The 26,550-nt window shown below is 55.0% G+C and overlaps 1 protein-coding gene across 1 annotated transcript; it reads right to left on the bottom strand.

Moving 5' to 3' along the window:
• Positions 1-2,631: 2,631 nt before the first annotated feature.
• Positions 2,632-7,234, bottom strand: LOC118998240 (28S ribosomal protein S24, mitochondrial-like). The gene is made up of 4 exons (XM_037062291.1): positions 7,149-7,234; positions 6,993-7,061; positions 6,741-6,852; positions 2,632-5,156 (listed from the first exon to the last, which is right to left on the bottom strand). Exons 1-4 carry the CDS (start codon positions 7,185-7,187, stop codon positions 4,882-4,884), a joined length of 495 nt encoding a protein of 164 aa, XP_036918186.1. The 5' UTR covers positions 7,188-7,234; the 3' UTR covers positions 2,632-4,881.
• Positions 7,235-26,550: the final 19,316 nt, after the last annotated feature.

Genomic DNA, 26,550 nt, shown 5'->3' with positions numbered 1-26,550 from the left:
CTGGGGTAGGCAGCTGGGTCCAATGAGGGAGCTGCAGACAATGGGAGGGGTGGTCTTCACGAGAGCGATGCCGTTGGCCTCCAAGATGGGTGAGTAGCTCTCGTGAAGGATGATTTTCTCAACAAATCTCTCCTGGAGAGGCGGCTTCACTGGCTGGTTGGTGCCATACTCAACTTCCCTTGCTCCGAAACGATAACCAGTCTCCAGTCATGGGCTTTTCTGTGGGCACAGGGGGAGCCAGGCCATCCTCCCTGTGCACCGGCTGCGGGGACTCCACCCTCAGAGCCTCCCCGGGGTCAGGGTCTGCACACTCACAGTCTCGCCACTGCCAGGCCCAGAGCCCCAAGGACACTTGGCAGAGACCCCAGGAGAACACCCCTGACCAGAGGCCTTCAGAAGACCTCCCTCCATGCGCCCCCACATGCACTTTTTGAGCCTGAAGCAGTGAGCAGTGTGAGCACCCACTGGACACCCAGCAAGGAGCCCCCACCAGCTGGAACCACCAGCTGTTGTGGTTGGTGAGGACCTGTAGTTTGACCCTCCAGGGGCCAGGCCCTGGTGCTGGGCAGCCTGGCCTTGGATGACGCACAGGCTCCCTTGCAGGGTCTGCCCGCACAGTAGCCCCAGGGGGCCACTGAGGAGAGACTGAGGGCATGGACCAGAGCAAGTCCAGCCTGTCCGTGCACCTCTGCTGACGGCAGGGATGTGGGGTTGGTGACGTGGGGGAGATCTGGGAATGTGGGCTGTGCTGTGGGGCTGTGACGGAGCCACAGCCTCCAGGACGTGGGAGTGGTGTGACATCCACAGTCCTGTGGGTGTAGTCCAGGTGGGGACAGAGGGGCCACGGGCAGCTGGGGAGATGGTGCGGGCCTGAGAAGTGTGAGGACCCCTGGGCTGGGAGAGGCTAACGTGGAGTGTGGGGTGTCCCAGCCTGAGGTCTTCAGAACCAGTCTTGGAATGCAGGGTTGGCCTGCACTGTGATGGGGAGAGGACCACAGGCAGGTACAGGGGCCCCAAGTACAGCAGGCAGTGAGGGTGCAAAGGGAGAAGTTCTGGAAAGAAGGGGTACAGGTCCCGCCAAAGTTTGGCCCTGGCAAGCCTCAGTGGACTGCACCCCATAAGTTTCAAGATGTTGACCAGACAGTAGTAGATCCGTCGCTATTTCCTGGTGGCACATGAGCCAGCAGATGAGAAACTTTCTATTGTGAGCTCCACTCACGTCACTTCAAAGGTGAGCACTAGATGGCAGCAGTGAGTAACCTTCTATGATGCCGTCCTCAAACCTTGTGCAAACCCTGGTATTCGCTGGCTGCACACCACGCAGCACTGGACGAGAGCTTCTATCAGTGGTGCAGCTTAGATGGCAGCAGAGGAGTGTATTTCCTGACGAACTTCACTGTGGTGTTACTTATAATATGCACACCGGATGGGAACGAAAAAGGGCTTTTCTCCATGACCTGCACTTGAGTGTTATTCCCAAGGTGAACACGAGATGGCAGCAGGGAAGCATTTTGGTGAGAACCAGTCAGGTGTTCCTTGCAAGGTGCACACTAGGTAAGAATCATTTTTCATGACTGGCACTTGGGTGTTATTCACTGGCTGCACACTAGGTGGCAGAACAGGGCTGACTCCTGGCTCCACCGACCACCAGCAGTGCAATTTCATGGAAACTGAGTCTCCTCCTCTGCCAGACTAGTTAACTGCCTCCCTCAGGGTAGCCAAAAGGATTCAGCGAGGTGGGACGTTCAGCTCCTGCCCAACGTGTGGTCAGCCTCACTCTCCCCCCCCTTCCCTTCTGTGTCCCTTCTTACCTTCTATGGACTGAATAAATCAAGAGTTTAGCAAATAGTGTTGTTTCAGCAGAATGCCCTCTCCCACTGGTGTCCACACAGCCAAGCTCCCCGTGGGCACTCACTCCTGCACCGGCCTGGCTTCCTCCTCTGGGCAGCACTGACCACAGCCTCTCTCTGGTCCTCACACCCCTGCTCCTCCGCAAGCTCAGGGTCCTGCCTCAGCTCAGGCCAGCACCACCCCCACCAGTCCCCGGCTCGTCCAATCCAACCTCCACACCGTGACCAGCTGATCTTTCAAAGTTAGGGATCTGATCCCACCCCTTCCCAAGTGTGAGACCTGCCAACTGCTTCCCCCACCCCAGCCTGGAGAGCTGTCTCCCTCCTCAGCACAGTGTTGAGACCCTCTCTCAGGCCCCTCTTCCTTCCCCTGGTTTTGTTTCAGACCCCCCACCCCACTCCGTCCCCAGGAACCCCAGAGGTTAGCACCAGCCCCCCTGGTTGAGAGACCTGTCAGGGCTCTGACACACAGAGGCGCCTGCACTGGGACTGAGCCTCTGATGTGGGAAACTGAGTAAAATACAGACTTTAGTTAATAATGATACATCAATATTTGTTTGTTAATTACAATTCTGTTCCAAAAACAGAGAAATTAATGGTCAAATAAGAAGCACCAGAGATGGGTGATGTCCTGGTAAAAACACCCACTAACACGGCACTCATTCTGCCCATTTCCATGTTGCCTCCGTTCTGTTTGCAGATTCTGTGTGCTGTGTTCCCCATCCTTTCCTTGTTTCTTCTCTCCCATGTTCTTCAAATAAGTACCAGACATGCTAGGACATTGCCACACCACTTTCTGGGATGTGACTATGCTTTCCTAACAGTGCATGCCAAAATGAGGATGCGAAAATTGCAGAACAGATATGACTCAGTGTGTCACGACATGCAACACACGTGACCTGACAGTGGTGGGATAAGTCAGGACTGGCCCGGAATCCTGCGACACCAGTCAGGGGTCAGGTCTCTGTGACAACTGCCATCTCCCCCAATCGTAGGTATGCTTCCAGAGAGCAGATAAGCACAGAAGGTCGCACAGGGGACAAGAGAGCTCACCTGTGGGAGCCCCACATCGAGAGACACGAGCATCTCATTAAACGCGGCAACTCAGTGCCAGGGCGGCACACGGGACTGACACACGGGGGGGAGGGGGCGGTAAGCCCGTGAAGACCTGCGGCGCCAATGCAGCTGCTCCTCCCAGAGGCTGCATGGGGTCCTGCACGTCTCACCCTTCACGAAACAGTCACTGAAAATGCCAGCCTGCCACGAAGGCAAGAGAGAATCATAAAACTTAACAAACTTATTTTTAAATGCAGTGCAAAAGAACGCCTTTGTAAAGAACTTACAAAACCCATCACATTCTCCATCATACAGACTGACTTCTGTGCAACGCAGCCATTTAATAAAAAAACCAGTTAGTATTGGCCATGTCTCAACTTTTAGCAGGTGACAACTGGAAATACCATTCTAGAAGTACACATTTATTTACAGGCTCAATCGTGGATTTAACCATCTCCCTAGGTGCAACAAAAGATACAAATGAGTTTCCAATTCATTTCTAGGTCACGATCAGGTGGAGGGGCAGGAAGGGCAGAGAGAAAAGCTCAAACCACAGGGCTTCCTCCTGAGAGAAGTCGGTCCTCCATACACAAGGGATGTCTGGCTGAAATGATGACCAGGTGGGTGAAAATGAAAGAGTAACTTGAACTGATTTAACCGGGAATACCCAATTCAGGGCCTTCCCACTTGAAAAGCATGTGAGGCAGGCGTCTTCAGAGCAGCTGTGCACCTGCAGCAGAGCGGTATCAATCAGCACCAGGGAGACAGGTGCAGGGCAGCAAGGACACAGGCTGGCCTCTCAGAGGGCTGCGGGGAGGCCCTTGACACACCAAAGACCAAACCCGCCGGCCTGGAATACGCCCCTCAAGCCAGACTCCTCCTGCCCAGAGCCAGGCTGCCTGCACCTCCCGGGGTGGTGAGGAGCTACGGTGGACGTGCCTCCCTGCCCCTTCCCTTGGGCCACGTCTGAGCCCCACAGCCTCAGCTGCCCTCTGCAGAGTGAAGCTCCTTCCTGCCCACAGGCCCTTCTGACGCAGGTGTGCTGGGAGGTCCGGTGCTCACACCCAGGAGGGGCCTACAAGGAGGTTCCTAGAGGTACCTTCATCTCCCCACATTGAAAACAAAGTGCTCACTGCAGAGAGAAGGGGGCCTCTCACACGCTGTTGGTGGGGAGGCGACTTAGAGCGAGCAGCCTGTGGCAAACAGGCTGGAGGTTCCTCAGAAACCACAACTGGGTCCACTGTGTGACCGGGCACGTCCTCCTCTGGGGGTTTCCGCCGGAAGAAATGGAACCAGCACCACAGACACACGTGCACACCCACAAGTTCGCATCAGCATCATTCACAGTGGCCAGGACACGGGAGCAGCCCACCTGCCCATCTGTGGGTGGACTCACATGTGGCACACGCACACAACAGAATGTCACTCAGCCACGATAAGGACGTCCCTCCACTCGGGGTATGGATAAACCGGAAGACATCACGGTAAAAGAAATGAGCCCAGCCCAGAATGACAGACACTGCACGATCCCACTTTCACGTGGCGCCAACAGCAGCTGACAGAGAAGCAGAGCAGAGTGCTGGTCACCAGGGCCAGGAGGAGAGGGAATGGGAGATGCTGGTCCAGGGTTCAAGCTTCAGTTATGCAAGACGATCGAGTACCTGAGACCCAGGTGAAAACCGTGTGACTATAGTTAACAACACTTTCCACAGCCTGAAAGCTGCTACGGCAGCGCATCGTAAGCGGCCCCTTCCTGGGACCCTGAGCACCTTCAGGGAAACCCTGTCTGAGTTCTTCTTCCTGAAGGGTAAATGCAGACGAGGGGCCAGACGACAGGGGCCGTCCATGACTCAACAGCAGCTCTGAAAGCGAAGTCTGTGGACTCCGGGTTGTGCTTCCCCATTTCCACTCCCCCCCTCCCCCCCACATTTCTGTGCTTTGCAGGCTGGAGCCTGATGCAAGAAAGATGAGTGTCCTAGATGTGCTTATACACAACCTTTGAGGGCACCGTCTGGAGGTGCACACGCACATAGAAGTGGGACAGCAGGGTCTCGCTGTAGCCCACGAGGAAGTAGAACTTGTGCGCAGGCAGCTGCCTCAGGACCAGAGCGCAGATCTCCACCTGGTTAGCCCGGCGCTTCAGGACGAGCTGGTCGGCCAGGCAGCCAGGGAAGGTGCCCAGCATAAACTTTCGAAGAAAAACATCCTCCACTGTGCGCTCTGCAGCGTGGTCCTGCCCATCCAGGTTACCTGAACACAGAAAGGCACCACAGAATCGGCCAAAGCTGCAGAGGTAACACCCGACAACAGCACAGGGCACCCAATTACACCCTGACTCCACCTCTTCCTTCTGTAAGTGGAATAAGCACAACTCTTTAAAGTTCAAAGAACATCATTTCATCCAACTCCCAAACTAGGTACTGTTGCTTTCTCCTTGTTTTACAAAGGGAATGTATGAGGCCTTGGCCAGAACAGAGAACTCAGATGAAAGGCCACCGGCTCCTTTGAGGTTTGGGATGTGAGCTCTCTCACCAACCAGGGCCGTGGCCTCACCCAGTGAATTCCCAATGGGGACCCTGCACCCGCTGCACCTCTCTCAGAGTTTCTGCTGGGCCTCCACACCCACCTCCAACCTCAGAACGAGACCCCAGGAAGGGTGAAGGAACAAGAGCCTTTAAATAATTTCTCTACTTAGTGGCACAGCAAACATCCAAGCTGAAAACTCTCATACTGAACCAAACAGTTGACGGTCGTTAATTTACACAAGTTCTGTTCTATAAAGCCACTGTGAACAATGAGTGTGCAAACACTCAGCCACAGCGCCTGGGGAAACACAGGGAAACACAAGCCTTTAGCCACCTTATTTTTGTCAACAGATCAATATGTAATCACGCCATATGTGTTTTGACTTAAAGACCCCTTGTTTATTGCATGGGCGGGTTACCACTGCAGTCTCCCAGCCGAACTAGAACTCCTGCCTGGGGGCAGCCTACCCAACAGACCCGAGATTTCTCTGTAAAGCATGTCACAGCCTCCTTGAGCTTAGGACCCTAGAGGAGCAGGTCAGCATCCCGGCCATTTTAAGGTAGTGGAGTCACCAACCAAACTGCAAAAACATGGCCCTAAGAAACCTCGAGAAGGACATACATTTATTGTAAGAGAGCCGAAACAAAGAGAGCAGAGCCCAGAAAGAGACCTGACTTGGGGTGGTGAGCAGACAGTACAATAAACGAATGATGTTTTACAGAATCGTGCACTGAGAGCTATGTGATTTCATTAACCAATATTGCCCCAATAAACTCAATGTAAAGAGTTTAAAGAATAAATAACTTTAAAAAAAAGAGCAGAGCCTTGTTCAACCTCAGCTGGGAAGGTGGCTGTGTCTGAAAACGACTGAGAAAGTGAAAAGAGGAGGCACTTTCACAAACACAAAATACAGAAAAATCCCTGCTTCCACGGGAAATGCAGGGTGCACAGCTCACTGTCGCGCATGTCCGTGCCGTTTCTGGGGGCTCTGAGCGACTTGGCATCTCTATCAACCACAAATGACGGGCAGCAAAGCAAAACCAACTCCTGCCTCGAGTCACGCATGCCATTCCCGAGGAGGTGGAACGGGGTCCTAGCTCCCCGCGAAAGGAGCCAGTTCGGGATGCTCCAAACCCAGGTCAACACTCCTGACCTGCCTCTCCCTGGTCACTTCTCCTCTGCACGTATGGAACTAACTTCGGATTTAGTCACTGACTACTGATGGGAATGAACATCGGCACCTGCTCCTGTCGAGACTGGGTTAGAGTCACAGCCCAAAACCTCTGGCGCGGCCTGGGGTCCCCTCACCTGTGTGCAGCGACAGCCAGCCTTTGCGGTGGGCGATGTGATGAGGAGCGTGCGCCTCCTCGTAGGTCACCGGTTTGTCCCCTTTGCCCACTCGGACCCGGGCCGCCCGATTCTACGAGCAAACAGCTGCCGTAAGTCCGCGCGCCCCACCCAGGCTGCGACTTGGGCCCCCCCGCCTCCCCTCTGCCCCTAGTCCCCACCCCACTCCACCCCGGCCCGGTGTCCCTCGCTCTTCGGCCCCGGACTGCTCACCTTGGCGCACGCGGCGGAGACGTGCAGGGCGCGCCACGCGCACGGCAGCGCGCGGCCCCAGGAAAGCACCTGTGTGTGGACAGGGAGAGCGTGACACAGAAACCGGGGCACCCGCCACCCCGACTCACCTGGCCCGCCCGCACCGCCCACTCTCACCCACGGCCCGAGCCCTCGGCAGCACAGGGAGGCCGCCATCTTCGGCTGAGCGCAGCGCCCGTGACGTACCAGCGCGCCGCCGGTCAAAGGTCAGCGCCGGGAGGCCGCACCGCGGACGAGCCCAAGTTGAAGCCGACGCAGGGGTGCGAGTCGCTCCGGCGGTGCAAAACCTTGGGGCGGGGCCTCGCGGCTGGGGCGGTACCGGGGATGCTTGTTTCTGCACCGCTCCTCCTGGCACCGCGGTTGTTTGTTTGGCTTCCTGGTTCAGATCCGGAGGTTGGAGGGTGCAGAGCGTGAGGTTTCGCCGTGTCTCACACCGGTGTCCTGAGGACGACAACGGGGCCCCCAAGCCTCCCCTTAGAGTGTTTTCTTAGGTTCTACAAATTAGGCTGCTTGAGTTGTCTCCAAATTTTTTATTATTATTATTATTATTATTATTATGTGGATATTTACTACATTAAAGTCCTCTCGATACACAGAAACCAGGTCACAAACACTGTCAACCAGATGCCATTTTTGTAAAAGAAAATCATATACTTATGTCCACACAATAAAAAATGTAGAAGACAGTATTTCAAAAGTTAGTCATTTATCTTTGGACAGTACGATCATGTGTCATTTCTTTTCTTTTGGTTTATCTGTATTTTCTATAATGAACATAAATTTCTGAAAATTTGTTGGCTTTTTAAACCATTTTTAATTAATTTTAAAAAATTTTCCATCACAGTTTACTTTCCATAGTATTTTCAAATAATGTTACTTTTTAAAAAAGAAACTCCTGGATCTAGCCACAAGTGAAGAAAAAATCTATTTTTTTTAAGATTTTATTTATTTATTTATTTATCTTTAGAGGGGAAGGAGAGAGGGAGAGAAACATCAATGTATGGTTGCCTTTTGTGCGTCCCCTGCTGGGAGTTGGCCTGCAGGGAACTGGACTGCAACCCAGGCATGTGCCCTGACTGGGAATCAAACCGCAATCCTCTGGTTCGCAGGCCCGCACTCAATCCACTGAGCTACACCAGCCAGGGCGAAAAAATCTATTTTGATTAAAACTTGATGACCCAGTTTTCCCTGGCTGGTGTGGTTCAGTGGATTCAGCGCCGTCCTGCAGACTGATTCCCGGTCAGGGCACATGCCTGGGTTTGGGGGCAACTGAGGATGTCTCTCTCACATATCGATGTTTCTCTCCCTCTCTTTTTCCCTCCCTTCCTCTCTCTCTAAAAATAAACAAATAAAAATCTTTTTTAAAGAAACACTTGACCCAGTCCTTCAAGGATGAGAGCAGGGATCTGTATGACAGGGCCACTGGCACCCATACCTGAGCATTACCATGGTAGTTGGCCTCCAGTCATTACTAATGTCACAGGGAAGAGTAGCAACACTAGATGTCTTATTTCAGGACTCAGCACAGTAACAGGAAAAAACCTAGGTTCTAGGCTCTGGAGTTGGGCCCTGGTGTAACAAGCCTCAGTTCCATTATCTATAAAATGGGTTTGTTGATAGCACGAACCCTCACAGAGCTGTCAAATGAATAGCTGTCTTTGTTTCTGTTTGGTTGAATATAGGAAATTGCCAACATTTGGCTGGGTTTTGTTTTGTTTTGATGTTGCCCTCATCATCCCCCCAATGCAGCTGTGGTTCCCATGGAAGGGAGGACAAGACTTCCCTCTGTGTAGAGGGAAATGGAAGCACAGGTGGAGGGTGAGCTGCCTGAGATCGCACTGGGGAGAGGAAAGGGGCCAAGACACCAGTCTCTGGGCTTCGTTCAGCATGTGCATTCTACACGGTCAAGGTTCCTTTGACCACTTGAAACTAAACTGGGGCTTCAAAAAGTAACTGTTGATAGAACAGTGTCTTTCATGCCCACATCACTAGCAATGTTTTATTTCTAATTGTCATGGGTGTTGGATAAGGGGGCAGAACGGGAATTAAATGTTCTCCAGTCACAACAATTTCCGAATGAAAAAGCTGTCAACTATTCCAGCTATACCTGTGATGGCCACAGCTGCTCCTCTCTCAGAGGCCTTTATTTCTGGGGCCACTTCTTCCAAATCTGACACAATTGCAGAAGAACATTATAACTAAAATAATGAAACGGCATTTTCTCCTTTGAAATTGGCTACATATCAAAATCTCACAAAAGATCCTTTCAAAACTACAAATCTTGGTTGCAACCCAGAGCCTCGAAACCAGAACCTCAGGGGTTCTGAGTCCAGGCCTGGACATCACTGCTTCTGAAGGTGACCATGGTGGTTCTGGCGCACAGCCACGTGGAGAAAATGTCAGCATTCTCTGAAACTACCAGCTAGAGCCATAGACACAGCCATTCAGAAACACATAAAAATATACATCCCCTCTGACCAGTAATTCTACTTCTGCCCTGTGGAAAGAATTAAGATTTAGTTACAAAGATGTTGATGCCAGCTTTATAAATCACAGCAAAAAAAATGGACACATTTTAAACTCAAAGTCCAATAACAGGGAATTCTGATACAGTCTTATTCTGCAAACATTATAAAATATTCTATGGGTCTCATTTTGTAGACAAAAATACCTTGGGTAAGAGATTGTGGAATGGTGTTGGGGGGGGGCGGTCAGGCTAGAGTGTGAAGTATGATGATTTGATAAAACTGAAGGTGTGTATCTGTAGGCAGACACAGGGGAGCCAGAGGGTACGCACCAAAAGTGGACAGTGTGAGCAGGACTATAGGGAACTGACGGCAGTGGGGAAAGGAGCCCAGCATCAAACAGGAAAGTCAATTGAATGCGAGGTGGCACACAGAACCCAGGCATGCAGTTCGGCTTTCCGTGGGGAACCAGGCCGGCATTGTGCCTAGGCTGCTTTAAGGCTTGCTTTGGCTAAAAACTCCCTCACCCCGAGTTAAGACTGCAGATGTTTAATGTGTATGTCTGAAGCAACTCCCTAAAGTCTATGCTAAGCCTCCTGAGGATGTAGTGTAACCAAATCAATCATTTTTATCATTCCCTGGTATTTGCAACACTTTTCTTCTTTTTTGGTATCTGTAAGAAGTAATCACTTAAAGTAAACCTAAGGATAATGACTGAGAAGCTTCTTTGATGAAATGCCACTGGAAAGCAACAAAAGCTTGTCCAGGTAAGGGTCCAGGCGCTCTCCCCTTGAGAGAGCGGCCAAGGTGCTTTCTCTCTCAGAGAGTGGCCATGCCATCCCTTTCTCTCCACGGGATTTCTGCAGTCTGTGTGAATTTGTTCACCGCATCCACAACACACAGACTCTGCAGGCCAGAGTCTGCATCACAGGAAGGGATGGCCCCGAACTCTTCCATGTAGGTTTGATAAGCACCTATAGTTCACTTCAGAATCCACTATTTTAGGTGCAGTCTCCCCAGGGTTGCCCAACCCCAACCCCACCCCACCCCCACAGGCAAAACTTCCAGGGTCACCCCCTCCATAGATCAATTAACTTCACTAAGGTTGTTATTTCAGAGATGCACATTGGATGGCAGCAGAGAAGTGTGTTTCCTGACAAACTTCACCGTGGTGTTTCTAGTATGCATGCTAGGTGGCAACAAAAAAGGGCTTTTCTTCACGACCTGAACTTGGGTATTATTCCCAAGGTGAACAATAGATGGCAGCAGAGAGGCACATTTTCTGGCCAGAACCGATCAGGAGTTATTCACTAGATGCACGCTAAATAAAAGCGGAGGATAAATTTTCATTGACATAACCCCTTGTTATTCACTGGTTGCACACTAGATGGCAGTAGAGCAGTGCATTTCCTAGTGACCACCTCTCAGATTTTTTTTCCCCAATTCACATTTTAGGTTATAGCTTAGCTGTTTCTCCTGAACTGAATGCAGTTGTTAGTTTCGATATGCACACTAGGTGGCAGCAGATAATAGCTTTTTATGATTGCATACAATCAGTCGTTATTTACAGGTTACACATAAGATAGAAGCAGAGAATAGCTTTTCTTTGGGTCCTCCACTCAGGTGTTGCTTTTTAAACTTTCTTTTATTGATTGATTTTTAGAGAGAAAGAGAGATAAACATCAATTTGTTTTTCCCACTTATTGACACATTCATTGGTTGATATTTATATGGGCCCTGATTGGGGACTGAGCGTGCAACCTTGGCATATCCAAATGACATTCTAACCAACTGAGCTACTTGCCTAGGGCCTCAGGTGTTACTTTAAAAAAAAACACTTAAAAAAAGATTTTACTTATTTATTCCTAGAGAGATGGGAAGGGAAGGAGAAAGTGAGAGAAACACTGGTCAGTCGCCTGGCCCACGACCCAGGCATGTGCCCAGATCCCCTGGTCCATTAGCCTTTTGGTTTGCAGCACAACGCCTAAACCACTGAGTCACACCAGTCAGGGTAAGGCCTCAGGTGTTATTTATGTAGCAGGCAACATTACAGCAGAGAAAAACCTTTCCGGCTGACCCCCACTCAGATGTTATTTTCAAAGTGCACAGTAGATGGCAGCAGGGAATAACATTTTATGATAGTACATATTTAGTTGTTATTAGTTGCACAGGATACAGCAGGAAGCACTTTTCCTTGTGAACTACATACAATTTTATTCCCACAATGCACACTAGATGGCAGCAGAGTATAACATTTTATAATGACATCCACAGGTGTTATTTACTAGTTGGTTAAACACTATATGGCAGCAGAGAAAACCTTTTTCTGGTCAGTTCCTCTTAGGTGTTGTTCTCAAGATGCACAGAAAACAGCAGAGCTTTTCCTGGTGGCCTCCACTTTTATTCCCAAGATGCATACTAGCTGCAGAAAAGAGCAGTTCCTGATTGCTTCCACTAAGGTGCTATTCACAAGGTGCACACGAGATGGCAGCAGAGAATACTTTTTCCCCTTCACATCGACTAAAGTATTATTCTAAAAGTGTCCACGAGGTGGCAGCAAAGACCACATTTTCCTTGCTTACGGGTTCTGCCTATTCTGCATTGATAGGAGGATACCAAAAAAAAGAGACAAAATCCAGACTTGGTAATAAGCTCACTTTGATATAATTCCTATTTTAAGCCCTTCACATGCCTCATCTTAACTATTGCTCGCATTTGGTAGATGAGACAGGAACACTTGTCAACTGTATTTTACAAGTATTTAAACTGAAGACTGGTTCTACCATAGTTCAAAGTCCAGAACCAAGGACTAATGGGCCAAGATGGGCCTGAAAAGCATGGACACACAGTACCTCGGACAAACAGAAGAATCCCATAAGTTTTGAGGTTTGGGCTGAATCTTGGTCATCCCCCTTGAAGAAACCCTGCACGGAACCTAATAGTCCAGCCAGCCACGCACTCTCCCACACTCTCGGCAGCTGGTGTTTGGAGTGGGACTTGAGCAGGCAGCTGGGAAGGGGGCAGACAGGGGAGGAGGAGATGGTTTGGCTGTTTGCAGGAGCACAAATGGCCCTGCAACAGTGACTTCCCCACATCTACTCCCTGCCTGTTCCCCCGCTGTTTAAAATCTGTTCTTCAGTCCAGAGCACTGGTCTGCATCTATCCATGTTCCCTTCCTCGGAGGCCTCACCTGGCACGAGCTTACGGGAGGCTCAGATGGAGTCTCGGGTGGCAGATCCCTTGTGGGGAAGAGCCTGAGTCCCAGACAGGCGCGAGCTGACTCCTGGCTCCACCGCCTACAAGCTGTGTGATTTCAGGCAAAATAGCTGGAAACTCAGTCTCCTCCTCTGTCAGACAGGGAAAACTGCTTCCTCACAGGGCGGCGGTGAGGATTCGGGGAGGTGGGGCCTTCAGCTTTCTGCTAACATGTGATCAGGCACACACTCTCCTTTCCTTTCAGCAGAACGCCCTCTCCCACTGGTGTCCACACAGCCAAGCTCCCCGTGGGCACTCACTCCTGCACCGGCCTGGCTTCCTCCTCAGGGCAGCACTGACCACAGCCTCTCTCTGGTCCTCACACCCCTGCTCCTCCGCAAGCTCAGGGTCCTGCCTCAGCTCAGGCCAGCACCCCCCCCACCAGTCCCCCGCTCGTCCAATCCAACCTCCACACCGTGACCAGCTGATCTTTCAAAGTTAGGGATCTGATCCCACCCCTTCCCACACATGAGACCTGCCAACCGCTTCCCCCACCCCAGCCTGGAGAGCTGTCTCCCTCCTCAGCACAGTGTTGAGACCCTCTCTCAGGCCCCTCTTCCTTCCCCTGGTTTTGTTTCAGACCCCCCCACCCCACTCCGTCCCCAGGAACCCCAGAGGTTAGCACCAGCCCCCCTGGTTGAGAGACCTGTCAGGGCTCTGACACACAGAGGCGCCCGCACTGGGACTGAGCCTCTGATGTGGGAAACTGAATATAGACACAAGTTAATAATAACGTATCAGTATTTGTGTATTAATTGTAACAATTCTGTAAAAAAATAAAAGGAGAGGGGAATTAAGAGTCAAATAAGAGAAACCTACTGCATCAAACTTTAACCGAGGGAATGTCCTGGTAAAAGTGCACATTAATAACATGGACCCTAAAATAGGGAAAATACACAAGTAAATGGTCCCACCAGGCATCTCTTCTCCTGCTGGTTCTCCTCTCACGGTTCCAGGGTTTCTGGCTCCCTAAACGGGGAAGGAAAAGGGATGGAGCTGCTCTGCAGGCCCCCTGGGTCCAGCTGGGCCCGGCATCTTTGCCTCCTCTGCCCGTGAGGCCCCGCGTGGGCGGAGTCTCGGCAATGGCTGGTTCTGATGTGTCAGCCAAGGCCGTTTCCCTGCAGGGGACTGGACACACTTACTGAAGCAGAATAAGTTAATATAAGTTAATTATTTTAATAAGTTAAAATTAATACTTGCAAGAGGCAAGTTTAAGAGCAGGCTTGGGCCTGGTGTGGGCAGGCTCTCACGAGTGCCGTGGGCCCCGTCTCTCACCCGCCCTCCGCGGGCTCAGTGCCTTTGGGAGGCCCTGCTCGGGGGCACAGGCCCCTCCCCGAATCGGGGCCACTAGCACCTCCAGGCTGGCACGCCCTCACTGCCCATTCTAACGAGTTTTTAATGGTTCGGAGAGTTTCCCCAAGCGGAGGAGGACAGGGAAGGACACACGAGGACTAGTGTGAGGGACTGAGTGGGAATTCCTGTTGAGGACCAGAAACTTTCAAAACGCCTGAATGGGCATCTGCCTGGGCTCCCCTGAGCAGGAAGGTGTCTGAGGGGCAGGGCGGGCTCTCGCGTTGGTCACCGGGGCCTCCGGCCTGTTTCCAGTGATTAGCTTTGTTTTGACCAGTTTGGGGAGCATAGCATTCATAGCATTCTCTTGCTATGAATACTTGAAAATCTCCAATTTGGCTCAACCCCGAATCTGACATTTATGGAAACTGATTCTCGAAGCAGAACTGGTGGCCAGAGGTTTGAGGGAGGCTTCAAGGACCCACACACCAGCCCAGTCCCCAGGGCTGGCTGCCTCCCAGGAGGTCCTAGCTGCTGAGGGGACTTTGGGGGACACATGGAGTTCCCTCAGCACCCTGCTCCTCCTATGGCGGGGGACCTACCCACCGGAAACTTTGCCCCATATCTCTAGCAGCGAGAAGTCCCCGAGGGTTCAGCGTTGGGGACGGAAGAGGTAAGATCTGAACTGGGGAGCAGGAGCCATGGTGGCCCTGGCCTCAGCCCCTCCTGAGGGGGACAGATACTCAGGCAGCCGAGGGAGGCCACAGTTGGGATCCAAAGAGCAACACTCACAGAGGAGGGTTTCAGCTCGACTCCAGGAAGGAGCCAGGTAGCAAGCAAGCCTCCCACTGCTGTGACGGTCAAGGTCAGGGGCTGCTGGCAGGGGGCCTAGACAGGGGCTTAGGCAGCAAGTCCTGATGGCAGAGAAAGCAGCAGGGGCCTCCCCTAGCTGCCCCCACCCGGACACCTCAGTGATGTGCTCCACTGTCCTGGCCCTGTCCTGGGCCACAGCGCTCGGGGCTCTGAGGCAGCTGGTAACCATGCAGTTGGCCCCACGTGCAATTGGGTGATGCCCACATGGACAGAGCTCATTCCAGGCTTTTTCCTTGGGATCAGTGGAGACCGGCCAGTGGTGCAGCACCACCTGTGTGACCAGCTCCCAGGAGAAGGGAGAGTGTCACCAGACCTGCCGCCCCTCAACCCAGTGGCCATAGTGGCCACAGTGCCCCCAAGCCCCTGGCACAGGCCACTGGTCAGAGCTGGAGCTCGGGAAGTTGAGGATGTGGCACAAGCCTTGTGGGAGTCCCTGGGCTTAGTTCTCTGTCCACCGAGGGTGCCCAGCACCAGACCACCCGGAGCCTGACACTGGCCAGGAAGGGAGAGGAGCATTTACACCCAACCCATCCTCATCACCTCCGAGATCCAGGACACAGCTCAAGCCTGCTCGTCCCAGCAGCGCATTGTCCGGCATCCTGATCAGCCCTCTGGTCCCCGGGCCCATTCAGGTGCAACCTCAGCCATGGGCTACATGTGTCTGTCTGTCTCTCTCATGGTCAAGTGCCCACTGGGGGCCTAATCATTGCTGCTGAGCCTCCTGAGCAGATGGGTTAGTGACTGACCAGGCTGCAGTGAGTCCCTTCCCCCACCAAGAGGGCCAGGGCCAGCGCAGCCTTCTGTCCATTCTGCCCCATCGAACCATCACGGCTGCTCTGTGCAGCGGGTCCTGCTCACGTCTCCCTCCACTCTGCACGGCTGGACAGCGAAGGCTCGAGGGTGAGGAAAGTGCCCGGGTCACACCATTGGTGGTGGGATCGAAACCCAGACCAGAAGAGTCTGGATCGGTGAAGGCAGGCCAGGGCAGCTGGTGGCGGAGGGGAAGCCTGTCCCATCCTACCCTAAGAGCCCTGCTGTCCACTTCACCCTTTATTTTTTTTATTTAAGATTTTATTCATTTATCTTCAGAGAGGAAGGGAAGGAGAGAAGGAGAGAAACATCAATGTATGGTTGCCTCTCATGGGTCCCCTGCTGGGAACTGGCCTGCAACCCAGGCATGTGCCCTGACTGGGAATCGAAACTCAATGGTGTGGTTCGCAGGCCCGCGCTCAAGCCACTGAGCTACACCAGCCAGGGCTCACTTCACCCTCTAGAGTCAACTCTTCTACCCCCAACCTTGGAGGGAACCCCAGGAGGCTGGGCCTTTCCCCGCCTGGCAGGTTCTCCGTGTCACAGCCCAAGGGTCAAACTCTGGAGCTGGAGTTGGGAGTCACACCAGAGCCAGTGGCCCAGCTGGTCCAGCTGTGGGGGAGGCCGGGGGTGCAGATGGAGGGGCGCTGCTCCTGCACTGGGTTGGAGCCAGGGCCAGACCAGGCCCTGGGGCTGGCTGGGGCTTGGGACCTGGTTCTGGAGCAGAATAAGGAAAAGGCTCATGGTGCCTCTCCAAAGGCGGGGAGGCGCCGGCCGCTGCCTTTAGGGGAAGCCCAGCCCAGGACCCTCACTTTCCAGCTCCCCCCCCCCGGGAGCTCCAGGTGCTGCAGCTGGGCCTGGAGAAGGTGGGAAGAGCCTACCAGGCCTGAGCCAGGCCAGTGGACCTGCCCGTAGACAAAACTTCAGCCTGAAACCTGAAAATGCAGGGGTTGGTCAAAATCTCACACCTGATCGGCCGGGTTCCCACCACAGAGAAATGGTCCCGAGGGAGGCAAGTCGGCTGCAGAGTCCAAGCCCTGGACCCTGGACTCCACGCTGCCCTCCCGTAGCCCCCTGTTGGGCTCTATGCCAGGGGGTCCTGGCGATCCGGCAGGTTTAACACAGAGTCTGTGTGAGTTTCTCCCTGCCACTGACGCTTCTCCCAAAGGGCCTGGACACCTGGCCTGAGGCCTGAGACAGACGTGTGAGAGGGCCACCCACACACCTTCCCTTCTGGGCCTGGTGCTGGTGGTCGGGGGTGAGTGTGGACAGGGGCAGGCGGCAGGATGGGACTGTGGTGGGGCTAGGACTCTAGAGGACAACCCAGCTTAGCTCAGCCCCCCTCTTGTTCCAGGGAACCGGGCCCCCCCCAAAGTCCCCTTTGACCCCTGAGCTCCTGCAGCGGAAGCGCCAGGCTCAGCCCTCCCTCAGGGCTTGGCAGGGGCGCCAGGTCCAGCCACACCCACAGACCCCAGGTTCTACCCCGCCCTGTTCTGTAGACATGGAAGCCCTCCCACTGGACCCAAAGTCCAGTCACTTTTGCAAAATTTCCTGGGACCCGTCATCCTGTCAGGATCTGGGAAGAAGCCCCCATGTGCAGAGGGGGCCGAGGGCATCGGTGCTGATGTGTGGTGGGCAGGGCCTGCAAGTGGCAGCAGTGCCACGGAGTCCCTGGCTGTAACCCAGGCCCAGGGGCGGAGTCTGCTTCCTTCACTGAGCTGTGCTAAGTGTCTCCCAAAGTCTTTGCTTCCAGTGGGTGCTCAATACCATTGTTGGATAAACGGGCTCATCCAGAACCATCCCAGATGTCTGAGTTGGCCCGGGGCCCCTGCTATCCCCAGGGTTCCCTAATCTGGCTACACCCAGGCCAAGGCTAAGGCCCACTAGATGGAGTCTCAGACTCCTTGGCAGGTCAGTGTCCATGTGCTTTTCCAAACTCAGAAACGCCACAAGCCAGTGACGGGCAAGCAGGCGACTTCTCGTGGGGAGAGAGAAACGGCTACGACCAACCACCAGCGTGCCCGGCAGCCCTCCCTGCAGAGCCTGGATCTGGGCTGGGGGTCCTGGAGTTTTGCCCAAGCTCTCAGTGAGAAGACGTGGCCCCGAGCTGCACAGCTCTGTCACGGCAATGTCACCCGAGCAGTGTCACCGGCGGCCTGTGGATGGGTGCAGACCAGGAACCCTGGTCTGGCATCTCTGTGGTGTGAGGCCTTGGACTGCTCTCATGGGCATCTGTGGGTCAAGCCCTGGAGGAGCCCGGGGAAGGGCAGCAGAGGCTGGTCCCCGCCTCTCTGAACCCAGACGTCTCTACACTGGAGCCAGAAGGACAGGAGGGAGAGGTCCCTTGCACCCTCAAATCTGCGACATCCAAAGAGGCCCCTGCTCTAAAGAGCTTGGTGAGGCTCTAGGGCCACTCGTCACCCCTCTCCTCACCCTCCTGTGTCAAGGAAACGTCCCCACCTCAAACTCTTTCCTTCGGTTCAGCCCTAAAGAGAACCAAACCCAAAACCAAAACCAGCAGCCTTCTGGCCAAGATGGAGGCATAGGTAGACACACTGTGCCTCCTCAACCAACCAAAATAAGGACAACGACGACTTAAAAACAAAAAGGCAACCAGTACTGACAGAAAACTGAACTGTATGGAAGTCTGATAACCAAGGAGTTGAGGAAGAAATATTCATCCAGACCAGTAGGAGGGGCGGAGTCAGGGAGCCGGGACAGAGAGGACTCAGGGCAGAGCGGCTGGCAGACCCAGCGAGGCGGCAGACTGTAGAGGGGTGCAGCACGTCCAGTCCCACGTTTGCACGCAGATAAACCAGGCGAAACTGGGGAGTGAGACAGACCATGCAACCCAGGGTTCCAGCGCAAGGAGATAAAGCCTCAAAACACCAGTTGAAAACGCCTGTGGGGGGTGAGGTTCCAGGAAAACTCCCAGCCTCACAAGAGTGTTCATTGGAGAGACCCACAGGGTCCTAGAACATACACAAACCCACCCACACAGGAATCAGCACCAGAAGGACCCAACTTGCTTGTGGGAAGCGGGAGAAGTGACTGAAATCCGGCAGAGAGCGGAGCAAGTGCCATTGCTCCCTCTCTGACCCCGCCCCCACGTACAGTGTCCCAACCCAGTGACTGGGTTGCCCCGCCCTCGTGAACACCTAAGGCTCCACCCCTCATATGTAAGAGGCACATCAAAACAAAAAATATATATGTGCCCCAAATATATCTGTGGCCCAGAAAAAAAATACGATTAAGCAATGAAGAGAGAGCCAACCTATCAGGTGCACAGTTCAAAGTACTAGTGATCGGGATGCTCACAGAATTGGTTGAATTTGATCACAAATTAAATGAAAAAATGAAGGCTACGCTAAGTGAAATGAAGGAAAATGCACAGGGAACCAATAGTGATGGGAAGGAAACTGGGACTCAAATCCATGGAGTGGACCAGGAGAAAGAAAGAAACAACCAAAAAGAAAGAAATGAATAAACAAGAATTCAGAAAAATAAAGAGAGGCTTAGGAACCTCCAGGACATCTTTAAATGATCCAACATCTGAATTATAGGGGTACCAGAAGGGGAAGAGGAAGAACAACAAGTGGAAAAGTTGTTTGAACAAATAATAAAGGAGAACTTCCCCAGTCTGGCAAAGGAAATAGACTTCCAGGAAATCCAGGAAGTTCAGAGAGTCCCAAAGAAGTTGGACCCAGGGAAAAACACACATCATAATTACATTAGCCAAGACTAAAATGAAGGAGAGAATCCAAGAAGCAGTGAGAGATAAGGGGACAGTCACCTACAAAGGAGTACCCATCAGACTGTCAGCCAGTTTCTCAAAGGAGACCTTACAGGCAAGAAGGGGCTGGACAGAAGTATTCCAACTCATGAAATCCAAAGACCTATACCCAAGACTGCTCTATCCAGCAAAACTTTCATTTAGAATGGAAGGGCAGATAAAGTGCTTCTCAGATAAGGTCAAGCTAAAGGAGTTCATCATTACCAAGCCCTTATTATATGAAATGCTAAAGGGACTTATCTAGGAAAAAGAAGATAAAAAACATATTCAGTAAAATGACAGCAAACTTACAATCATTAACAACCACACCTAAAACAAAAACAAAAACAAACTAAGCAAACAACTAGAACAGGAACAGAACCACAGTAGTGGAGAGCACATGGAGGGTTAGCAACAGGGGAGTGGGAGGGGGAGAAGGGGGGAGAAGGTACAGAGAATAAGTGGCATAGACGGTGGGGAGAAAAGAGACAGGGGGAGGGTAAGAATAGTCTGGGAAGTGTACAAGCCAAGAACTTAGAAGTATGAGCCATGAACATGAACTAAAGGGGTGAATGTGGGTGGGAGAGGATGTGCGGGTGGAGGGGAGTGAAGGGGGAAAATGGGACAACTGTAATAGCACAATCAATAAAATATATTTTTAAACAACAACAACAAAAAACCAGAGCCTTTGGGGCTTGGGATCCTGTCTGCTTGCACCTGGGTCTTGCTTCATCCAGCACCTGGATTACTGAGCAACGGCCCCTCCCACCCTCCTCGCACCCCCGTCCTGTCCCTAGAGGTTGTGGACCCTCAACACCGTCACAGAGGGCGCACGGGTCGGTCTGTGGCCCACAGCGAACAGCAGGTGAGCTTTCCCGCCAAGACGGCTCGGAGTCCTCCTGCGGGAGCAGTGGCTGAGCCTCCGCGCAGGTGCGCAGAGCCGACACCAGGTGGCGCTGCTCCCCGGCGAACTGCCACCCCGCGGACCCTTTCCAAAATACAAAATACTGGGGAGCAAACAGGAAACTGTTACAGAAAAGACACAGCCGTGGCCAGGTTCCCAAATCCCCTTCGAGAGGCTCATATTCCAAGAAGTCTCTACATGCAGAAATTTGGTTCCAACAGGTTTGGCCATTGGAGCGCCTCTGGGGACTCTCCTGGTTCCTAAGACGCAGCCTGCAAGGACACCATGGAATAAGTAGGGGACAAGGGGGCTTTGAGTCAGTGAATTCTTGCCCCAGTGAGAAGCTGCATGTGCCTGAGCGAGTGGCGCGGGCTCTCCGAGGTCATTTTGTCATGGAGATCACAGAGCCTCGAAGAGGGGTTGCTGGAACTGGGGAGGCAAAATTCCTAGTCCCGGCTCCGAGGCCCCTCACTCAGCACCCGTAGTAGGTGGCTGCCTTCCGAACCCACAGTTCAACTCCTGAGAGAACAAGCACACAAAATGAACGAGCCCGCACCACTTCGCGCCAACCAGAATGGCTATCCACAAAGGAAAGAAGTGACGGGCATCGGTGTGCGTGTGCGGAAGCTGGAACACCTGCGCACTGCCAGTGGGACTGTGGAGTGGGGCAGCCGCCCAGGAAAACAGCCCAGGCGGCCCTCACAGTTCGACAGGTGGGCCAGCGGTGCTGGGCCCGGGCATGCGCCCCACAGAATGGACGGCAGGTGCTCAGGGACAGGGACATGCTCATCCAGGCACTGGTCCCAATCACGGAAAGTGGAAGCGACCCACATATCCCTCCTCTGGTGGAGGGAGGACCAAAACGTGGCGTATCACACGATGGAACAGCAGTCGGCCACGAGAGGAGTAACGCAACCCCACACACCGCAGCAGGGGAGGCTCTCAAAAGCGTTTCGCTAAGAGAGCCCTGACTGCCAGGCTCCAGTGCTTGGAGCATCGTCGGCATGCCAAAAGGTCGAGGGTTCGACCCCGGGTCAGGGCAACCGGTCCCTGTTTCTCTCTCACACTGGTGTTGCTCTGCCTCTTCCTCTCTCTGTCTCGGTCTCTCTCTCTCTGAAGTCAACAAACATATCCTCCTGTGAGGACTAAAACACCAGCAACCTTATGCTAAGGGAAAACAGCCACACACAGAAAGTCACATGTAGTCTGAGCCCATTTGTGAATGGTCCAGAAAAGCAAACCCACAGACAGAAAGTAGACAAGCGGTGGCGGGGTGGCGGGGGCAGGGAATGACGGCTTCGTGGGTGCCGGATTTCCTTTGGGCGATGAAGATGCTTTGGAGCCAAAAGACAGGGTTGTTTGCACAGCCCCGTGGCTACCCAGTTGCTTCTTCTCCACACAACACAAACAAAGGACGTTGGCCTGGTGTGCCTAGAGCAATGGGAGCCCAGCCCCCCCACACACACACACACCAGGCCCACAGTCTGCTGCCCTGGGGTCTGGCGTGTGGTCTTCCCATCCCCTGCTGCAGGTCCCCTCCATGTCCCTCAGGCACCCCCCTGTGCGCCTCCCTGGCCTTCGCCCGGGCCCTGAACCCTGCACCAGCCTCACGTCTCCTGCTTTCTGTGCTTCCCCCACCTTCTTAAAAGCCCCGTGACTACCCCACTGCCAAGATCCATACCCCAGTTCCACTTACTGAGGAGCAACATCTGGGCCTGTCCTCCTCCTCCTCCACTGGCCTTGGCCCCCCACTCCATCAGGACCCCCTGCCCTCGGCCTGATGCTGAAGGTCCCACCAAAGGCTGGCCTTGCCCCCCTGGGAAGCTCCTCTTGGATCTTCATCTTCTGACTGCAAAGCAGGCCCTTGGCGCCTCACCTCGCTAGGTCTCTCACGGCTGTGGGAGGAGGCATCGGCTTCCCGGGCCTCAGACTCTCCTCTCCACTTCGGTCCTGCCGGTCACACCTCTGGGAGGCATAGTGTCCCGGTATATCTCAACTCGCTCTGTGCCTCCTACCACACCCCAGACTTCACGACCGCCCCCCATGTCTTCTCAGCAGGGACCCCAAGGACCGGGCTCCAGGGTGGCGTTCTCAGAACCCACAGCTCCACTCCCCATCAAATACCCTCATTTGAAGGTTGCTGTGGCCCGACCACCCAGCCCAAATCCTGGGGAGCGTGGTTCTATGTCCCTCCATGTGAGGAAGCCAGGCCCATGAAGCAGCCCCAGGGAGCCCCACTTTGTGGCACCTCACTTTCCCTGTCCCACGTGACATCGAAGGCAAGTCCCTAGACGTTCCTGTCATTCTCCAGTCACTGAAGTCTTCTGTTCCTTGATCATTTTGTGAAGCCTCCTTTCATCTTATGTGAGTGTCTAGCTGGCCCCTTGCAGTGGAAAGAAGCATGGGGTCCACTGCCATCTCCTGGGTCCAGGAGGAGAGGCTGGGGCTGGGGCTCCACCTGATAACAGCTGCTGGAACCCACATTCTCTAGGCGGAGCCAGTGTCTGGGGGTGGTCCTTCCTCTCATGACCCCCCACCCCCAGCACCAGGGATGCGCTGCCCCCAGAACCTCTGGGCACTGAGCCAGGCCCACTCTCTTCCCCAGGGGGGGAGCCCTCGAGCTGCGGGTACCCCCGTCTGTCCTGACCAGCACTGGAGTGGCAGACCCTCCAGGCCCCTACCCCCCCGCCCAGCTTGGCCTGCCTTAGGGCTTCCCAGGGCCCCTCCTTCTACCCGAAGAGCCCTGCCTCTGGCCAAGTTTTAGCTCACTGTCAACATTCAAGATGGGCACCCAGACAAAACCAGCCACAGAAACCCTTCCCCTGCTACAATGCCCCCATCTTAATCCTCCACGCACGACTGATGAGTATTTTTCTCATTCACTGAGTAGTCTTTTCGTTTTTGTTGTCTGCCCTGTGCCCAGACACAGCACAGGCTCCAGGCAGCAGGCACCTTTCGGCCCCGGGCAGGGCCGCACAGCGCAAGAGCTCAGTCAAACCCAGCCGGGCACAGGGGCTGCCAGAGCTGCCGGCTGTGGGCACAGAGCAGAATCGAGAAACGGGGTTGGGGGTGGGGGTGAGGGGCTGGGAGAGAGAAGGGTGGGGGCGGCCACGCTGAGGGCCACGGAGGGGTCCTGGCAGTCTCCTGGCCGCGAGCGCAGAAGCTGGAATCAGGGTGCAGATCCCAGGGGACAGCACGTTCCCCACAGACACAGTGGGGTGGCTGAGGGGGTATAGGGGGCTTGGGACAAGTTCGGGTGTAGTGGTGTGGTCTCGAGGATCCGGGGCTGGGGAGGCGCAGCTAGGAAGGAAGTGGAGTGGAAAACCGCGCAGTGTGACTCAGTGGGTGGGGTGTGGCCCAGCAGGGCACAGGTTGAGGGACAGATTCCGGTGGGTCCTGGCACAAGCCTGGGTTTCGAGCTCCGTCCTGGACTGAATGTTGGACGGGGCACCACTGATGTTTCTCTCTTTCTCCCTCCCTTCCCCTCTCCAGAAATAAATACAGCCTTAAAAAAGAAAGAAACAGTCTGAAGAGAGAGCTGGGAGGGGGAGAAAAGGGGAGGGAGACGTGCAGAAGAGGGGGAGGGCCCTGCTCTGTTTCCACCCCATGACTGCAGCCCGGGTCCTTGGCTCCCGGCCTCAGTTTCCTCTTCTGTAACCTGGGGCAGTGCCAGGAGCGCAGCGTCAGGAACTGCACCAGCAGCACCGGGCCTCGCAAGCTGCTACTGCTCGTCAAAGTAGTAATTGTTGCTGGTGTGTCGTTACGGTTTTCGTTGTGCCGTTAGGAGGAAGGCCAGGAGGGCAGATCCGCGGCCGGCCGCGAGGCCGGTGGGTGTGGGCAGCAAGGCTGGAGGGAGCGCGGCCAAGGAAGGGAGGCGCGGTTTCCCCCGTAGCCCGGACAAGGCACGGACCGCGAGTCAGCCCAGGGGACCCGGCCGCAGGTCCTGCAGCCGCAGCTCGCGAAGGTTCCCCCCCGTACACGGGATCTCTGTCGGGCCCGGGGACGCCCCGAGCTCTGCGGCAGACCCGGGTCTGGTTCCGCCGCGCCCGGCTCCTGCTGCAGGCTGTTCCCCAAGGACCTGCGCGTCCCAGGCGACCGCGGGTGACGCACGTGGAAGAGGGACGGGGAGGGAAGAGTTAAGCGGCCGCCGCGGCCCCGTGGGGGCTGGGCAGGGAGCTGCCGCCGCCGGCGAGTCGCGGCGATTGGCCGGCGCGCAGGACCCCGGGGCAGCTGCGGGCGGGCGGCAGCCTAGACTTCCCGGACGCGCCTGGCGCCTGGGCTGTGCCGCCGGCGGCCTCCGGGGACGCGCCGCCCGGCTGCCTGGGGACAACGCCGCTCCTGCGCCAGCCCCCCGCCCCCACCCAGGCTCCCGCCCCCGGCTGTGGGCGGCGAGGACTGTCTCTCTCGGTGCTTGTCAACCGCGGTGACAGCGCCGCTGTCAGCGCCTCGGACGCGCGCGCGGGCGGCGGCACCACCAGCCTGCCATTCCCCTCTACCTTGCCCGAGAGAAGGCGGCAGGGTCTGGGGCTCCTGCAGGGATGACTCTGTCTGTCCTGACGTCCTGCCACCCCTGGGACTGGGGGAGTGACCCTTTCCTGCCGATCACTGTGGTTTGCTGGGGGAGCGCTGGTCCTGGGTGCGCTGGGTACCGCGCCCAGACCCCGGGCACCTCAACACTGGGGTGGACCTGCCCCCTGGGGTCTCAGGGCCCTCGACTACCCCACTGCAGCCAGGGGCCCTGGTGGGGAGTGGGCGGGCCAGAGCCCCCCTCCACAGCCACTGACGGCTGTGCAGACTAGACCCTCCCCGGGGCACCTGGAAGAGGCTCCAGAAATTCCCAGAGTGTGGGCTCGAGTCCACGGCAGGAGGCGGCGGAGTCTCTCTTGGGATTTTGAAAAGTCTAGGTGAGGTGGGAACTGTTGGAAAAAACCCTCAATTCACAGAGAAATCCAAGGCAAATGAAGGGGCTAAGACTCCTGGGAAAAAATAGACTATGGCTGTTTTGGACACCTGCCTCCCCCCCCACATCGTCCCCATGCAGGACCCCCCCAGACTTAAGCCCAGAGGGGGGTTGGGGAGGGCATGTCCCTTTCCCGGATTGGGCCCTGCCTCCTGTCCCTCAGGGGGTTTGGTCTGTGTCCTCTGCCTCCCCCACCCCTCACCGTCCCTGGCCATGCCCCCCGCCTACCTGTGGCTCCCCCTGCCCCGCACAGCCCCTGGAGCCCCTGGCCCTTTATAAAGAGGAGGGACCCTCCTTCCAGCCTTCCTCTCCAGGGGAGGGAAGCGTGAGCCTGTCTCCTGCCTGCTCCCTCATCTATCACCCTGAACTGTGTTTCACGATAAAATTACTCATCCTTGGCCAGTGATAAATGAGATCCGCCTGGAGTGGGCCACACGGGGTGGGGGTGGGGACGGCCCATTCAGCATTTCTGGACCAGGGTGCAGAAGCAAGGTGAGCTGTGTGTCTATGGTAATGCCCAGCCCGGCTAGGGCCAACAGACATGTGTATGGGGTCTGCCTGTGAGTGTGGGGTGGGAGCAGCTGGGACTGGGAGTTTGGGCCTGGCAGCCCCATGAGAGGAGTCAGAAAAGGGGTGAGCCACAGAGTGGGGTGCTGGGGTCGACAGAAGGAGGGGTTGGGTGTCTGGGCGCCCAGGAGGGAGGTGTGCAGGCAGGAGGGCTGACAACCACAGCAGAGGCCCTGCCCCGCTGGCCTGCAGACCCCAGAGGGTTGGGAGGTCAGGCCCCTCTCTGCTCCTCCGGACCCTCCTGGACCCTCGGCTCCTCTGCGGTCAGCCCCGCCACCCCTGAGACGTCCTTGGCTGGACACAAGGGTGAGTGAGTCATCAAAGTGGTGAGCTAAGGAGGAAGCTGGGAGCTCCTCCGACTAAGGCAGACAGGGCCTGGGGGCCTCAGGCCCACTAGGCCACCTGCCAGTGGTCACCTGTAAAAGGAAGCCGAGAGAGCACCTGCCTCCCAGGTCGCTAGAAGGCTGTGCTGGTGAAATGCTGAGTCACTGGGATACTATTTCCAAGGCCTCCGGAGGGCAGGCTGCTGGAGCAGAGGAGACCCTCGGAGTCTCTGTTCAGGGGGCATTACTGGACGCCTGTGTGACCCCTAGTTCTGGAAATGCAGGGTTGGGCAGAGGTTG

This window comes from Sturnira hondurensis, unplaced genomic scaffold (assembly GCF_014824575.4).
Source record: "Sturnira hondurensis isolate 20B ecotype Veracruz unplaced genomic scaffold, ASM1482457v3 Scaffold0013931, whole genome shotgun sequence".
NCBI classification, from domain to species: Eukaryota; Metazoa; Chordata; class Mammalia; order Chiroptera; family Phyllostomidae; genus Sturnira; species Sturnira hondurensis.
Note: the sequence above shows the minus strand (reverse complement) of the source record. Positions and strands in the feature narration are given on the sequence as shown.